Source organism: Pan paniscus, chromosome 11 (assembly GCF_029289425.2).
Source record: "Pan paniscus chromosome 11, NHGRI_mPanPan1-v2.0_pri, whole genome shotgun sequence".
Taxonomy (NCBI): Eukaryota; Metazoa; Chordata; class Mammalia; order Primates; family Hominidae; genus Pan; species Pan paniscus.
The window spans coordinates 106,755,034-106,772,901 of record NC_073260.2 but is presented as its reverse complement, the minus strand read 5'-3'; the positions used below and the strand labels follow the sequence as shown (position 1 = coordinate 106,772,901).

The following is a 17,868-nucleotide window of genomic DNA, read 5'->3' as shown; positions in this document are numbered from 1 at the left end:
ACAAGGCATAAGGCCCACTCTGCAGGAATTTACCATTGGTCCCTTACTTTAATCCTTAGACTCCTAGAATTGAACTATAAAACTAGAATAAAATTTAGAGATCATCACATAATTCAAGAGTTTGTAAAAAGCTCTCCATGGAAGCACCCAGCTCCACAGAGTCACTGCAGGGGCCACCACAGTGAAGGGAGGATGGGGAAGGGCACACAGTGATAGAATTTGAGCGTGTAATCCTGCTTCATCCAGAACAGTGTTGCTGTAATTCATTATAAGATCTTAAGGGAAAGGGAGAGTTTAGTGCTTTAAAACAGTGGTTGATTAGACTGACTGACGGAGAGAACACTGGAGCGTACTGAAGGTACACTTATCAGTAGCTGAGCTACTTTGTAGGCTGCTCTGAGACCTGATCCTCCATCCAGCCCTATTTCCGCAGTGTCACATTGCCTACTCTGAAAGCTTGTTCTCTCTTCACCTTCAGCTTCCAGAGCTAAGCTCAGCATGATCAACACCATGTCAAAAATCCGTGGCCAGGAGAAGGGGCCAGGCTATCCTCAGGCAGAGGCGCTGCTGGCGGAGGCCATGCTCAAATTTGGAAGAGAGCTTGGAGATGATTGCAACTTTGGTAACAAGTGCTTCCTCACATTGTAATTCTTTCATTTGTCCATGGGGATTTTGGTGCTGGTAAGAAATTCTGTAGGGAATCGGTCAAATCATTTTATATTTTGGTTTTCAATTTTAGATCTTATACACATGGGCCAAAAATTTGTTTTCAGAATTATTTCATCCGCTCTAATGTGATTTATCTTACAAGTTTTCTTCCCACCCCCCCACTATAAGACCTCAGTCTTTACAACAGCTTTGGTTGACATATCCAGATGCCTCCTTGGCACTTTCTATTGGGTGTTTCTGGCAGTCATTGAGTATTGAAGCAGAGTGAGCAGACACAGTCAGCATGATTCAAAGCCCTCCCTGCCTCATGGCCTTTTTCATAGATCTTTGCTCACTTGTATATGGTACCTAGTTCTACTGCCCAAGGTGAGACATGATTTATTCCTTCACCCTGTCTCCCCCAAAACTCAGCTACCACACCCAACATCTTCTATTTTCACCCCCTTGTGATGTGGGATCTCCTTCCTGGTTGAACCCTGCTATTTCTGGTACTTGCTTCTGCTAATAGATTTGCCTTAAGCTAGTCCGACATTAGGGAAAGCTGGTACTTACAAGAGAGGGCAGGGAGCTTCCTAAATTGCTTCTTAAAGGAAAAAGTAACTGTTCCATTCTTGATGAGAGGTATTTACCCTCTTAGGGGGCATTGAGTCTGTTGCCTGGAGTGAACTGAAGATACCTATTCTCTCTTGTCTGTTGTCTTTAGAAGACAAGTGGTAATCCTTTGGGTTTTCATCTGTGAAGGGCCCTGTTATTGCGAGTGCATTTCATCTTTATTCTGTAACATGAAAGAGCTTTATTCTCTCCTAGGCCCAGCACTTGGTGAGGTCGGGGAGGCCATGCGGGAACTGTCGGAGGTCAAAGACTCTTTGGACATAGAAGTGAAGCAGAACTTCATTGACCCTCTTCAGAATCTTCATGACAAAGATCTTAGGGAAATTCAAGTATGTACAATGAGTCTTCTGGAAAGTGGGCAGTTGAAATCATACAGATGCAGATGCCTTTTTTCTTTAGAAAACATTTTTTTAGCTTACCTTGTGTGTTGTCAGCTCTGGGCACGTTAATTACAAGACAACCCAGTAAGACAAAATGAGAGAAACCAGAAATGTGATACTTTTCAGCCTGTTATGACTGTGCCACTCATGAGGGGTGTCTCTGGCTTCTCTATGTTTGATTTTCCTATTGAATAGTTTTTTTCAGACTTTTTCTCCAGAGGATAATATTCTTTTCCTGAGAATACACAGTTTTGTTAATTATTCTATGGTTTGCTGGGCTGATTTCACCCACTAAAATGTTAGTTGTACTGGTTGTTAGCTTAAATAAATAGTTATTCTATCACTGCATAAGCACATATTTTTATTTTTTTCCAAGTCTAGAAATTAGATGCATGTATGTGTTTTTATATTAATATTTTCATAATGGTTGTTAGGATTGAGGAAGAATACCAACTAGCCACTTTCTAAAACATGTAGAGCAGTTGAGCTATTTATAATAAAGTTCATATGTCTTTGAGTGTGGAATGTTTGCTCACTTTTTTTTATCTAACAAATATTTGTTGAGCTTTTTTGTAACTTTGTTGGGTGTAAAATGGATTGCTATAACTTGAACTAGGGCCTCCTCCTCCTTATTCTAGCTTAAATCTCCTTTAGCAGTACCATTTGCTCAAGATTATAGAGTTAGTAAGTGACAGACTGACCCTAAATCCAAAATAGAACTCTGACTCCAATGCTGTACCCTATAGCTCAAATGTTTAAAAAAGAAAGTTCCTTCCAAATGAGCATTTAGTTTTTGGATCAGGGCATGGACTGAGGGGCGGGGGATGCAGTGTGAGGGAAGGTTTAGAATATTATTCTTCCTCCTTTCCTTTTCATTTTTTTAACTACTCCCTACTTTGTTTTCATTTCCTTTCATTCTGCTCCATACATACTAGTAACAAGGGAAAATCCAGGATTTTCCTTCATCCATTAGTAGTGAAAGACTAGCTATCGGGGAAAAAAAATACTTTTTAGCTTTGGAAAACTACTTTGCTACCTGGTCACTACAGATGATGGGTGGAGCCTGGGCAGCCATCTACCAGGTATGGTGCAAGGAGGGGATTGAAGCTCAGCATGGAGCATTAGATATAATCCCTTGGAAGGTCCCTTCCAAGTGAGATTTTGTTCTTGAGTTCAATTATATGTCAAGTGGGAGGCTTAAACTAAATCACTGGATTTAGTTTCTCTGGTGACAGCTGCATCAGTCAGCTGGGGCAAGTGTTAAGATGTAGATTCCTAGGCCCCCACCCTAGATATCGATTCAAGAGCTCAGGAATCCATATTGTGATGAGCAACTTACGTGATTCTAACAGACTGGATGATTTGAAAAGCAAGACTGCCATTTCTATCTCACTTAATTCCAAGGAAAGTGTTTTTCCTCTGGCTTCTCATGAGATACCATTTCTCTTGAAGACAGGGCCTGTGGGGCCTGTGAGTGTGTCCTTTCATTGTGTGTAGGGCATGTGCATTCCTTCTCTGTTTCTGTCATGGGCTGCAAAGGCTTAGTCCAGCTTGGCTTTGGCCTGACAAGGCCAGAAAATAAAGGGCACTGATATTTCCTGTAATTTATCTTTTATTCTTAATTATTTTTAAAGATATTCCCCCATATTTAGCCTTTGAAAGCATTGGCCCCATTGATGCATGTTTCTTTATTTCTCTGGTGGCGTTGTATTTTAAAACTTAGCCTATCTTAATTTGGAAGTTAATGGACGTGATGGAGAAGTGAGCTCAAATAAGCCTTTTCCATAAGCCCTTTCAAAGCCTATTCCTGCCCTTGACTTTTGCAGCATCATCTAAAGAAGTTGGAGGGTCGACGCCTGGATTTTGATTATAAGAAGAAACGACAAGGCAAGATTCCGGATGAAGAGCTTCGTCAAGCTCTAGAGAAATTTGATGAGTCTAAGGAAATTGCTGAGTCAAGCATGTTCAATCTCTTGGAGATGGATGTAAGTGACTCCTGTGGTTTTCAATTTAATCTTATCATCGAGGCACAACATTAATATGTTAAAGGCCATAACCCTTAAAAGCATTAATATCTGATTACACTATGTGATAAGAACTTCAGTAGATAGTTATTTATTTTAAATAATTGTCAGTCATAAAGTAGACTGAGAAATAGAAAAGTTTTTTCTGCATTCCTGTAGTTTGATTTAACTAGATTCTCGTCTGCTAATGAATCTTAAAGTACAGATGCTCCTTAACTTATGATGGAGTTAAAGTCTTGAATATATCATGTAATTTATTGAATAATGCATTAAAATTAAAAAACAGAATGGTTGTAAGGGTACTTGAAGTATGGTTTCTACTGAGCACATATCAATTTTGCACCATCATAAAGCCTACAAATCGTAAAGTCAGGGACCATCTCACTTATCAATAGTGGGAAAATAAAGGATATTTCTGAGGATCTATGTATAACTCAATAGAGGCCTGAGAACTCAGTTGTGGAGCAGGGGGCATCAGTAGTACTGGTGCAAGTCCCAGAGTCCAAAGGCCAGAAAGCCTGGAGCTGTGACATCCAAAGACAGGAGCGTATGGGTGTCCCTTCGCTAGAAGAGAGAGAGAACAAACTTGCCTTTCCTCTGCTTTTTATTCTATCTGGGTCCTGAGCTGAGTGGGTGGTCTCCACCCCCATAGGGAAGGGCAGCTCTTCCTTTATTTAGTCTACTAAGTGAATGCCAGTCTCCTCTGGAAAAACCCTAACAGACACACCCAGAAATAATGCTTTACCAGCTATCTGGGGATCCCTTAATCTAGTCAAGTTGTCACCTAAAATTAACCATCACATTGCCTACTTGCCTTACTCCTGACTGTGGCAGGGGAAGCATGTTGAACATATCCAGAGTTTCCTACCACCTGGAGACAGTGTAGGTTTTTGTTTATGTAAAACAACTTGTGTCCACCTAACTCCTCGAGAGGAATACTGTGGGCATGAGGGGTGCTCCAAGTCACAGTGCTCCTTCCCTGCAACACAGCACCCCTCCCCATCCCCAAATTCATGGGACAACACTGCTTCTGTTGACTTGGAGGCTGCTACCCAGCTGGATCATAATGTGAAACATAAAATCAAGAGAAATCAAGCTTAGAATATTAGAGCAAGAATGAACTCAAGATGTCACTTGATTTAACCCTTTTACATTACAGATGAGGCTCAGAGAGCACAGAAGATTTTCTGTCATACCATGTCGCCTCTCCGGGTACATTATGTGAGATATTGTCACATTTTTATTAACAGTACCAATATTAACAGCATGAAAAGTATAAGGAACAAAGAGTCCTTTGGCCAGTGTACCTTCTTTTCTATAGAATAAAAGAAGTCAAATCCCAGATACAAGATTGTAGCTAAGCATGAGACTCTTTAGAGCTATATGGTCTTCCTGAGGGTTACCCATGTTGCTTCTCCTCATGGTACTGATACGCATGATTCTAAGCATAAGGATGCTTTCTTTTATCCTTGATGGATTTGAAACCTGCAGAACTATCTATCTTAGTTGGCTTATCACACAGTCATCAGCACCACCAACCAGGGGCTGTGTGTTGAGGGCAGCCCTGGTGTATGTATGAAACAGTAGTGGCTGTTTAGGGATGGTAACGTGTAAACTAAGGCATGATTTTCCCATCAATCTGCAGATTGAACAAGTGAGCCAGCTCTCTGCACTTGTGCAAGCTCAGCTGGAGTACCACAAGCAGGCAGTCCAGATCCTGCAGCAAGTCACGGTCAGACTGGAAGAAAGGTATTCTACAGTTCCCTGCATTTCACATTTGCATTTTATTGCTATAAAATGATGTGTAAAGAAATGGAAATCATAGAATACATTTGGAGACAAACGTCTGCCAAAATTCCGCTTATCCTACACAGGCGCCTTGTGGATTGTTTTGATTTTGTTTTTTCTTGTGCTTTGTTTTACGTTGTTCTGTTGAATCTAATTTTCTGCTTATGAGAGATCGATACTTGGATTATATTTTGGCTGCCACAGGTGGAACACCAGGATGCTACTGCTGATAATGGATGCCATTTGCTGAGCAGTTATTCCATGTGGGTACTGGATACATATCATCATCAATCTTATAACAGCCCTGTAACCTAAGTGTTTTTAGCCTCGTCTAACAGATGAGTAAACTGAGGCTAAGAGAGGTGAAGTAACTAGCCCAGGGTCACTCAGTGGTACAAGTGGAGTTCACAGCCCCCATAACCTGTTTGAAAGGCTGTTTCTTTTCACATCTTGTGTTTCTCTGAATGGTGGTCAAGTCCTATGCCATCAGAGAGAGCTACTTTCACCTCGTTAGAGGTACCTCACAGCAGGGCTGTAGTAGTAGGAAACTACCGTGTGAATGTGGCTCCGTGGAGTTGTGGGGCACAGCCTGTTTGGCTATATACCAGTGGCCCTATGTTATAATATGTGTTATTTTAATTTAGCCAGATTAAACAGGATGATTTTGCTGAACATGTATACCTCAAAGGGTCACCTCAGCAGGCTTTTTTCTTAGGCCACATGGCCAGATTAGACTCTCACAGCTGATCACATGGCTGCCGGCATGAAGAAGACACCAATCATACGATTCCACACCTGTTTTCGTTGTTTTCCCTCAGGCTGATCTCATCTCAGTATTTTCTTTGATTCATGGTTTAATTGAGCATTTTCCTTCGGCGCAGCCTTGTGGAAATTTATGTAATGCTGAAGCCTCCAGAAAGGTTTTAAAACCATATACTTCAAAGATACTAAAGAAATATTATGTGTCTTTGTAATGTCTCTTGAGCATGAAGGGAGCCCTTTCTTTTTTTTCCTCTGAAATATGTTCAAAGTCAGTATCGTTCTACAGTTACCATACCCTAAACCCTCGCCCTCCCTTGCAAATCTCTTACATACTTTGTTTATTGAATAACTGAAACTGTGGAAAATATTTAGGGGTATGTAGAAGACAATTATTAGCCATACCTTTCCAATTTCCTTCTGTCTTCCCTCTTTCCTTTCCTCCTCCCTGTATCTCAAACTGCTCATTCTTCTAAGAGCACACAGTACATTTCCTCCTTCCCTCTGTCCAAACCTTCTCATGTTCTGAATAGAAAAGCTCCCTTTCACATTTTCATCTGGAAACAACTCCTGTGTATCTTTTAGTTCTCTCCTTAAACCTCCTCCAGCTTCCTTATGGAGAGATAGACTCCTTCCCACCTTCACCCACAACCACACCCCTGTGTTCCTGTGGCACTTTGTAGATATCGCTGACAGTGCTTACTAAAATTTATGGTAATCAGTTGTTTGTGTTCTGTCTCCCTTACAGACCATAATCTGTTTGTGTCTTTTTTAAAATTGAAAAAATTGTGGGTACATAGGTGTATATATGTATGAGATACATGAGGTGTTTTGATAGAGGCATGCAATGCATAATAATCATATCATGGAGAATGGGGTATGCATCCCCTCAAGCATTTATCCTTTGTGTACAAGAACTGTGTTTTAATTCATTTTTGTGTTCCTGGTACCTAGCACAGGGCGTATTTGGATAAAGGACTCTGAATAAATGAGAGAGGAAGTGAGGGATTGAGAGAGAGAATGAAGACAGTGAGGACATGGCCCCATAAAGGGACATCACCAAAATCTCAGACATATACATACAAGAAAACTAAGGGTCCTTTTTTGATTTCCCACACTTCATCATGGTAGCATGGTGGGTGACCCAAGCATTTCCTGAATCTTTATATTTGCTTTTCATTTTACTTCTTAACTGGTTACATAACCTTTCCACCACTTTTCTTTTTACTGCAGAATAAGACAGGCTTCATCTCAGCCTAGAAGGGAATATCAACCTAAACCACGAATGAGCCTGGAGTTTCCAACTGGAGACAGTACTCAGCCCAATGGGGGTCTCTCCCACACAGGCACTCCCAAACCTTCAGGTAAGAGCTGAGACTGCAGATCCTTTTGCATAGCCCTTGGCATGTCCATTGGCACTCTTCCAGAAATTTTAGGAATAGTCCAATCTGGCTGCATAGGAAATATGCAGTAATACATTTCTTATGGAGTCAGTTGTCAGGTAGAAACTCTGTTAAAGGAATCCTTTTGTCTTTTTTTCATTTACCTTTTCTTTCCTTCCTTCTCATTCTTCTCTATAAAACTTTCTTTGTATATCCCATTTTCTCTGTCAATCATCAGCACACATGAACACATTTTGTTTTGACCCTCCTTTGTGGTCGTAAATCGCCTTTCCTTGTCAGTTTGGTCTGCGACTGTCATCTTTTCTCCTGCCTGTTTGCTCTGAATCCAGCCTGTATGACAGTGAATGCCCCTGGACAGTGTGTCCCCATATGCACAGACAGCAAGCGGCTCCAGAAATGTGCTGATGAGCTGGATTTCTTGAGTCACAGAAGCATATGGTTAAATCTATTTGCAGAAGAAGATATTTTGAAACTCGACCCTTGCTGGGTTTTCTTTCCCATGCCTCACCTCTGATCACTTTATCATGCTGTGGCACTGGGGTTGATATAATAAAAGCTAGGTGACATTTTATCTCAGGAATATCGATGCATACCAAATAGAGCATTCTTTACCTTGTCACACTTGCTCTCCACTCCTACACGCAGATTACACAACAGCCTGTGCTGGAGACATTTTCAACCTCCACATTTGCTTGTTTGAAGTGGGAACTGTCTTATACTGGATGTGGATGTTAGAGATAGGTAGCTTTCTTTTATTTTTCCTGTATCCCCAGTGCTTGATGTTCTACTGTAGAAAACTTTTTATAAGATGCTCTCAGGAGACTTATTAAGAAAAAATGTGAGGTTTGAGCCGGCAGGTGGTGCTCTCTGTCCTTTGCGCTCAGCACTTCAGGGCATGACGTAAGCAGCTGTGGCTCCTGGAGCTGGCCACCAGGACTAGTCACAGAAATTGTGTATAGCTGTGCTTCTCCCTGTCTGAAAACCAACCATATATTTCGCTTTTCATCTGGAGACTCAGTAATTTGCTTCTTTCTCTAAATAAAAAAATAAATTACATTGTTTCCTTTCCAGCCACCTAGATGGCATGGGAACTGTGTGCACTTGTCTGAGTCTGTATCTACATGTGTATGTATGTAGTATTAATACAGTGGGTCATTTGGAATAGATCCGTCTTAAGATATGATTTCATCCTTCGTTATTTTACTCAGGGTGGAGTACATTATTTTTGTATGCCATAGCTCCAGTGCACTGCATATATTTATGTGTGCAACAGTTTACCTTACCAAGTATAAATTACAAAATTTTTTACATAATCTCATTTAGTAGCCACAGTAGTAATGTGAAGTAAGTCCTACTGTTACATCCAATTTCAGACAGTGAAACTGAGAGCGAAGTACCATGTGCAAGGTCACAGAAAGTAAAAACTTGAACTCAGTGTTTTATATTATTCTGTTTTCACCACATTACAGCAGTTTTCCAGAGGCTGGGGTTATCATTTTAAAGAGTGATAACCGAACTGTTACTTAAAAGCATTCTCCATGTAATTCACCGTACTTTTTCAGATATGCAAAGGTTTTAAAGTGCTCAGATGAGAGAATTCTTGCCATGCTGTGTTATTAACCTACATCATTATATTCTTCTTAAGTCATTGTCCCTCCTATTTCTGGGCATTATCACAAAGGCAAACTATAATGAACTGTGTTGTATGTATCACAAGAATAGATGTGACTGTTTTTCATACTGGAAACAGAAACAGGAATATGCAGCAACTTCCAAAGGTCCGAGAAAGCTTCTGAGGATTGGTAGAGGGCAAGATGCCCAGTGCAGTGGACACTAAGGTCCAGTAGCAAGAAGAAGCTTCAACAGGAAGAGGAATGAGGGAGGAAAGACGGGGAGCAGCAAGCCAGGTGGGTACAGCAGGCAGCAGATTCTGTGAGTTAAATACCCCTTATCCTTTTGTGTTCTTCTCTTCTCTCCTGCTCTTACTCCCAGGTATCCAAATGGATCAGCCCTGCTGCCGAGCTCTGTACGACTTTGAACCTGAAAATGAAGGGGAGTTGGGATTTAAAGAGGGCGATATCATCACACTCACTAACCAAATTGATGAGAACTGGTATGAGGGGATGCTGCATGGCCATTCAGGCTTCTTCCCCATCAATTATGTGGAAATTCTGGTTGCCCTGCCCCATTAGGATGTTATGCTGGCTGGCTCGCCTCCTCTTGACCCAGATAGTTACGGTTAACCACTGCTTTGGCAATGCTGCTTATAACACATCCCAAGTGCAGGCCGCAGTGGTCCACGTCATCCAGCCCCACCAAGTGACTTTGGTTGACTTGTGGGCTCTCACAGGAGTCATGGTGATGGATGATATCCTCTTAGCCTGGTGGGCATGGCATGTGCTTTTTAAAACATCATCTGAGACCAGCCAGTAGTCACAGAACTGCTGCTTACACAGTTCTCAGGAGGCTGTGGTTTCTTAGAATATGACCATGAGCCATTTCACAGAAAAACCATCCCACCGAAGATATTGTCTATCACCCCAGGGGCCATCTGAAGGTCTCTTTGCATTTCTCCATGCAAAGAGGAGAAAGCTTTTGCTTTCACACTGTCCCTTCCCAAATATGTGAGTCATGGAATTGTCAAGTAAGCCTTCCCTCACCAGCAAATTGTCTCCTGATCTGAATGAATTTGTCTCTTAATGCATCCATAGAAAAGTGTTAATTGTGGGTTCAAAGCATTCTCTGCAAATAGGCATCTCAGCTCCTCACACTTATGGCTATTTCTGACGTATAGCCAGTTTTCTTGCCTCCTTGCTATTAAAGCCAGAGCGGTAATTCCAAATTATTTTTCAGTAAGACAGTTAATCAGCATTATTGTGAGAGGGACTGAAAAGAAATTCTCCATTATGAGGAATTGGGAAGAAATCTGGTATCCAAGCTTAAATTTCTTGCTATACAGAAACTATGTATGTATTTAGGCTATTTCTGAAGGGCACAGGGAAGGGGGAACAAATATCTTCACTTCAGTTTTATTTGTGAATTACATGTTTCATGAATCCATTTGGCACAGAGACACAAGGAAGAAAACACTAGTAACCATCTTTCCACTAGTTCATAGACTGAGAAACAGTAAATACCTTTCCTTTCCACTTTTACCCTGTGTTCTTTGAACATCATTTGTGCAGATTCTGCCCTCAATGAGGACCAAATAAAGATGATTTTTGTGCTTAGCAGTTTAAGGTATATGGCTGCATATGCAAAACTCTTTCCCAATTCAGTCGCTACTTTTACTTCTGCCCCTTCTATCCATCGTCTTCATTTTGTGTGTACAGTGCTGTGTGTAAGCTTATCAGTGTGTTTTTTTTTATTTGTATCAGTCATGAAAGTCCTGTTAGGTATCCAGAGTTCTATTTATCTAGCTGTACAGACTCTTTCAAAGGTTTAACGTGCTGCTTCCGATGTGCCACCTGCAGTAGTGGATCATGTGGAGTGAAAGGCAAATCTTACTGCTTAATGTATAAACTCTCACCACAGGAAGCATCGCTGTTTCCAATAAATATTGCTGAAGACAGAACCAAAGGCTCTGCTCCTTCATTTTGTGTCAGTTCTTTGGGTCTAACAATGGGTGGATGGGGGCTGGTTTCAGTCTCCATTGCTTTCTCATGCAGCCAAACAAGACCTGGCTCCAACTTCATATCTACCTCTTTACACGTAGGAAAAGTTTCAGCAGCAAGGAAGTAGCTAGCCTGGACATTGGGACCTTCCTGGTAACCCCAGGAAGGAGGAGAATTTGGGAGAGAAGAAAGTAAGGAGAATTAGGTCTCATAGATGTTAAATGATATATTGTTAAAAGTGGTATCATATGAAGAATATAATGTTAGGAAGGGGAAATAAAATATATCCCTTCAAGTAGCCTCTTATTTTCTTTCGTAATTGATGATAAAGAAATAGACATGGAAAAATAGTTTGATCGAAAGTCACTATTAGGCCAGGTGCAGTGGCTCACACCTGTAATCCCAGCACTTTGAGAGGCCAGTGCAGGTGGATCAGCTGAGGTCAGGAGTTCGAGACCAGCCTGGCCAACATGGAAAAATCTCGTCTCTGCTAAAAATACAAAAATCAGCTGGGCGTGGTGGTGCATGCCTGTAGTCTCAGCTACTCAGAAGACTGAGGCACGAGAATCACTTGAACCTGGGAGGCAGAGGTTGCAGTAAGCCGAGATCACGCCACAGCACTCCAGCCTAGGGTGACAGAGTAAGACGCTGCCTCCAAAAAAAAAAAAAAAAAGGCCAGTATTATTTTCTCTTGATGTATATGTTTGGGGTGTGGGTGGGAATAGGGGAGCAGCAAGGCACACAGAATGTGTATTTTCTGAGTTCCCAGGAAAATAAACATGTTCTTTGTGTATTAGGGGCCATTTCTATTATTTTGTGCTGAGGCCAATAGTCCAGATTTTCTAATCTAACATGAATAGTTGTAATTAAATATACTAAGTTTCTGTTAGTCCATTTTCATACTGCTATGAAGAAATACCCGAGACTGGGTAATTTATAAAGGAAGAGGTTTAATGGACTCGCAGTTCCACTTGGCTGGGGAGGCCTCACAATCATGGTGGAAGGTGAAGGAGGAACAAATGTACGTCTTATATGGTGACAGGCAAGAGAGCATGTGCAGGGAAATTGCCTTTTATGAAACCATCAGATCTCATGAGACTTACTCACTATCACGAGAACAGCATGGGAAAACCCACCCCCATGATTCAATTACCAGTTACCTCCCACCTGGTCCCTCCCACAACATGTGGGGATTATGGGAACTACAATTGAAGATGAGATTTGTGTGGAGACACAGCCAAACGATATCAAAGTTCTATATGTGAACTAGTCTAACGTGAAAATATTTTTTTCTAGCTGTGTGAGTTCTAGAGTATTACAGATCAATTCTCAAAAGCAATTTTAAGAAATACCAATGATATTGTGACTATAGAAAATCATAAAGAATCCAAAGATAGACTATTAGAAAAATCAGTGAATTTAATAGGATCACTAGATATGAGGAATATACAAAAATCTATTTCTGTATATCAATAGCAGTCAGAAAAAATGTAATTTAAAAAAATATCATTCACAAAGGCATCAGAAATCAAAACCAGCTGGGCCCGGTGGCTCACGCCTGTAATCCCAGCACTTTGGGAGGCCGAGGCGGGTGGATCACGAGGTCAGGAGATCGAGATCATCCTCGCTAACACAGTGAAACCCTATCTGTACTAAAAATACAAAAAATTAGCTGGGTGTGGTGGTGAGTGCCTGCAGTTGCAGCTACTTAGGAGGCTGAGGTAGGAGAATGGCCTGAACCCAGGAGGCGGAGCTTGCAATGAGCCAAGATCACGCCACTACACTCCAGCCTGGGTGACAGAGTGAGACTCTGTCTCAAAAAAAAAAAAAACAAAAAAAAACAAATCAAAACCATAGATACAAATCTAGCAAGATTGTACATGACCTCTGCATAGAAAATTATGGAACATATTTGAGAAAGCAACTGAAAGATATTCTGTGTTTTTAGATTGGAAAACTCAGTCTTGTAAAGGTATCATTTTCCTCCAAATCTAGCTGTTTATTAAGTGCGATTTCAACCAGAAATTTCAACCAGAAACCAGAAGTTTGTTTCCATGTGTTCGAGAACTGACAAGTTCAACTTTTAAGCCTGTCATAAAATTTTTGTGGAAAAGCAAAAAGATGTTTTTTCTCAAAGAAGAACAAAGTTGGAGGACTCTTTCTAGATATAAAACATTAAAAAGTTACAGTAATTAAGGTAGTATGGTTTTGATACAAAGATAGCAGAATAGATTGTCTATACAGAATAGCGAGTCCAGAAAGAGACATGGATGCATTCGACCGTATTTGAAGGAAAAGCATTCCATTATGTTTAATGTGATGCACTCATATCAACTGAACCTTTTTAATATCAGTTCCATAACCCCAAAGTGAAAACAGCAAGACTTTGTGCCAAATACAGTAATCCCACTATGAGTCAATGTCACATGAAACAAGTGTCATGACCACAGATTCCAGGAAGAACTTACTCTTGATTTAAGGAAGAGTTTTGGAGACCATTACTAATGCACTCACCAGATACCGGACTGTTTGAATTCTTTATTTTTATTGAGGTATAGTTAATACCTTAGTACAAAACCTTACGTATGGAAATTACTCAGTGGACCACCACTAGAAGTTGAACTTGCCAGAAAACACTTGTTCTTCCAAGTCAAATCATTGAAACAAACTGCCTGAAGTGGAAACAGAAGCAGAATTAAACTGAACTAAAATGGTTAATAAATTCAGTGGGGCAATGGTTTCGTTTCTTTTTCTAATAGGTCTACTAGGTTTAATAGGTCTTAAAGAGAAAACTCAAGGAGTATAGTTATTTTTACGTAGTTTCTCTTTGCCATAAATCAGTAGACAATAAGAATGATATGACCTAGAATGGAAGTTTCCCTGGGGCTGTGTATAGTACACAACATACATTCTGGAACGTGCCAAGTCCTGTTCTGCATACATTATTTAGGAAATTGAGATTAGCCCAACACTCCATTTTCAAGATAGCTTCTGGTGTTGTGGATGAAACCGTTAATATGTGGGCACTTTTATTTTCTTTCACTGAGATCCCAGGAAACAGTATGTGGGCACTTTTAAAGCCTGTGTTTCATTAGCCAGATTAAGAACTACTGCGAAACATGCAGACTGCCTTCCATCCCACGGAGATGGGGAAGTGATGAAGGAGGGACGTTATACTGAAGAAGGAGGCAGACAGCTGCCATTAGAACCCTGGGTGGTGGTTCGTGGAAGAGTCTTAGAGTGCTGCAAGGCCATACCAGCAATTTCTAGGCCCAGCTTTTGGGGACTAGTTATGAGCCCCTTGGTTAAAGGGGCTGTCAAGGAAAAGAACAAAGCTATTTTTTAAGGACCCATTGAATGCTAACTGCTTACAGTCAGGCAGTTCAATGTTACTCTGCTATCATGTATGCCTAAGTGACAGCAGCCTTCCACTTAAGGGCAGGAGACAACTGTGATTCTTGACAGCACGGGAGCAGGCTGTCAGCTTCGGGAGCAAAAGAATGGAGCACAGCATCTCACTACCACTTTCTTGAAAAGGAAACTGAATATGATGATTTGCTAGTTTGGGGAAAGGCCAAAGAATCCATTTTTAAAAAGCTCTGTCAGTGATTTTTATGTGCATCCCTTATCAAAACGTCTGCCTCCAGGACACATGGAGATAAGAAATCAAGAACCTAGAGTTTCTTAAGCTTACCTGATAATAAGAGTCACCTGGAGATAACTACAAATTGGATTTCCAGGTTCTCATTACAGCTGCTCAGAATCAGAACTGCCCATAGAGGGGCCCCTAGCAAGTGGTATTTACCATTGAAAGATTTAGGAAAAACTCTACAGGGCATCTAAAACTGATATGCACTTTATCACCTGGGTATTGTTAAAACATTCCTGGCCTCCATCTCCAGATATTCTCATTCAGAATGTCTGGAGTGGGGCCCAAGAATGTGCATTTCTAACAAGCTCCATAGAGATGTTGCCAGTCCCTGGACCACACTTGAAGTAGTGCTGCTCTACCAAATAAATTTAGGAAGAGCCAGCTCTTGGCCCTGCCTTTGGTGTTGAGAATGATCAGAAAACAGACATATTCAGTCATTTTCCTCAACTGAAGTGTTCTTTGAGCTCACACACTGAATAAAACTTTTGTGGAGAATGATGGCTTAGGGAAATCCAGGCATTTTTTGCAGACCCCAGAAGTCCCACTTGAGTTGTGCCCCGGTAGCCTCTTAAACATGCCCTCGAGGGTCAGCATCAGGTTTTTTAGCAAGCTTCCCAAGCGACTCTCCCATTCATGCAAGTTTGGGGAACTCTTGTGTGTATAAAACCTTTTTAAATAAGCAGCCAACTGCTCACTGACTTTCTTATCTACTGGTTTTGCTCTGAGATATTTGCATTTATTGATTGATCCAGTAACTTCAATGCATGTTTCCACTCAGAGTGATCTTGCAAATTCAGGACATCCTGTGTTTTTCCAACTTTGCTGACGACATTAAAGATGCGCTAGATTTGAGTCTGTGCTGACTTGGAATTCCCACTTTTTTTTCTGTGCTGACTTGGAATTCCCATTTTTTTCCTGGTCATTCGTTTACGCTTTGCTTTCCGCTTCCCATCTTGCGAGGGAATCAGAGAGATATGTCTGCAGTTAGCCCCATGTTCCTCAGATGGGCTACTCTTAGAGCTCTTGCTTTTCTTATTTAGATCGGTGGGTCACACCCTGCAGTTCATACCAGAACCCTGAGGGATACATGCTAAAATGCAGATTTCTGGGTGCTGACACCAGACATTCTGATTCCATTTTCTAGAACAGGGCCAGGATCCACATGGGTGACAGGCATCCTGCCCCACCCCATGGTTCTTACAGAGGCAGCGTTCAAAGCCACACTCTAAAGAACCCGCCTTCAAATTTGGGAATTCTTTGATTTGTGAGTGCAATGGAAGAAGATCATTTAAGAGATGGGTTGGCAACCAAGAAGGGGATATGAGGAACCAGCTTCCTCTCACATTGCAATACAAGTGCTTCCCATGAAAAGAGAAAGTTAATAGCACTGCAGAATGCACAGGTTAATCCCTGAGATTAACAGTAACACAGACTTTTCTCTTGATTTTTCTTTTCTGGAATGAAAAAAGATCTGAATTTATTATGTATGAAATAGGGATGAAGAAGGAAGGTGGTTCGAGTCTGAGGAAACATAGACTTACTGACTTCACATACCCAATCATCAAAATTTTGGTGCCATCTAATTATGTATTGTCTTTTATGTTCTTTTTAAATTGTTGTTCTTTTATTTTTCCCAAAGTATTTTCATGGGACCTAGATTGCCCTCTACTGGCCTGCCCCAAAATTAATCAGTTGCCAATCTGACCAATTTTCCTGGTGGTTATATAGTCATCATATACATAAGCTGCATTTAAGATCTTTCTTTCTCACATAGCATGCTGCTTAAACTATTGCTCCTTTAATAAGTTAGTCATTTTTAGCAAGTATTGGTGTCAAAGTGATATCCAGTAAATAGTATGTGATCTTTGGGAAAAGAACCAAATTCTTGTTCTTCTAATAAAAAGCGTGCTTGTGGATCAGCTGGCATAGTTACCCAGTGACTGTCAGTTTTACTAGGGCTGCATGTTTGCCCTATAGACCCAAACTCCTTGAACTGCTTGATGATCTGCAGTCTCACCTCAGCTTTCTGAAACAGCTGAAAAGGTGTAGGTCACAGTATTTCACCTTGGACATCAGCCCTAGAAAAATGCCATATCTAAAGACAATAGTAAAAGTTATACAGTATAAACAACAGTATTCTTATGAGTTATGCCTAGAGCAGCTTTATTAGGTACAATTTACCTACCATAACATTCACCCATTTGAAATGTACAGGTTAATGGTTTTCGGTAAGTGTATAGAAACATGCAAATAGCACCAAACTCCAGTTTTAGAACATCTCCATCACACCCTAAGAGTTGTGCCCATTTGCAGTCGACCCTGCTTCTACCCCTATCTTCAGGCAGCCACTAATTTGTGAGTAATGTTTTAAATCACAAAAATTGAGATATTTTAGTTAAGTGGAAATCATTATAGTTTCATTGATAAATAGCACTGGCATCATTAGCCATCCATCTTGAAAAATATCCCAACTAACGTGCTCACCTCCATGAAACTTCTCTCCACGTCCTTACCACTCTGATAAGGTAGCTCCAGCATCTGTACTTTGTTCACTTCAGGCTCTCACCATATCCAAGTTTCAAGGGGCTGTCCCAGCAACACATTAGGACTAGCTCCAGGTGTTGAATACTGAGTCACAGGAGAGTTCTCCCATGCCAATAAATTCTCCAATTCAGCCTTAAATTTCTCTCATCCATCCCCATTTCAACACTCTTGAGATTCACTCCCACGAGTCTGCCCCTAGTCTCTGCCAGTACTTATGAGCCTGCTCTTCCTACAGTGCATAGACTGTTTCCCCCAGAGCAGGCACTGTGTTTTTCTGCTCTGGATGTACTAAGCTATGTCGCTTTATCAGCCCAGAGGCAGCAGGGGCTGACCTTGGGAATCAGGACCCTTAGGTGAAGTCTTTGCAAGGTCTTCAAGCAAGGGGAGGCCGCTGTCCTCTAGCAAAGTGGAGGAAGGATTTGC

The 17,868-nt window shown here is 41.1% G+C and overlaps 1 protein-coding gene across 1 annotated transcript in view; it reads left to right on the top strand.

Annotated features, from left to right (window-relative positions):
* SH3GL2 (SH3 domain containing GRB2 like 2, endophilin A1) overlaps nt 1-11,214 on the top strand; it is a 219,430-nt gene extending 208,216 nt beyond the window's left edge. The window contains exons 4-9 of the mRNA XM_003822609.5: nt 479-622; nt 1,477-1,610; nt 3,488-3,646; nt 5,331-5,434; nt 7,466-7,596; nt 9,628-11,214. Of these exons, the coding sequence (XP_003822657.1) occupies nt 479-622; nt 1,477-1,610; nt 3,488-3,646; nt 5,331-5,434; nt 7,466-7,596; nt 9,628-9,827 (872 nt within the window). The 3' untranslated portion in view covers nt 9,828-11,214. The remainder of the gene's footprint in view (nt 1-478; nt 623-1,476; nt 1,611-3,487; nt 3,647-5,330; nt 5,435-7,465; nt 7,597-9,627) is intronic.
* The last annotated feature ends 6,654 nt before the right edge of the window (nt 11,215-17,868 follow it).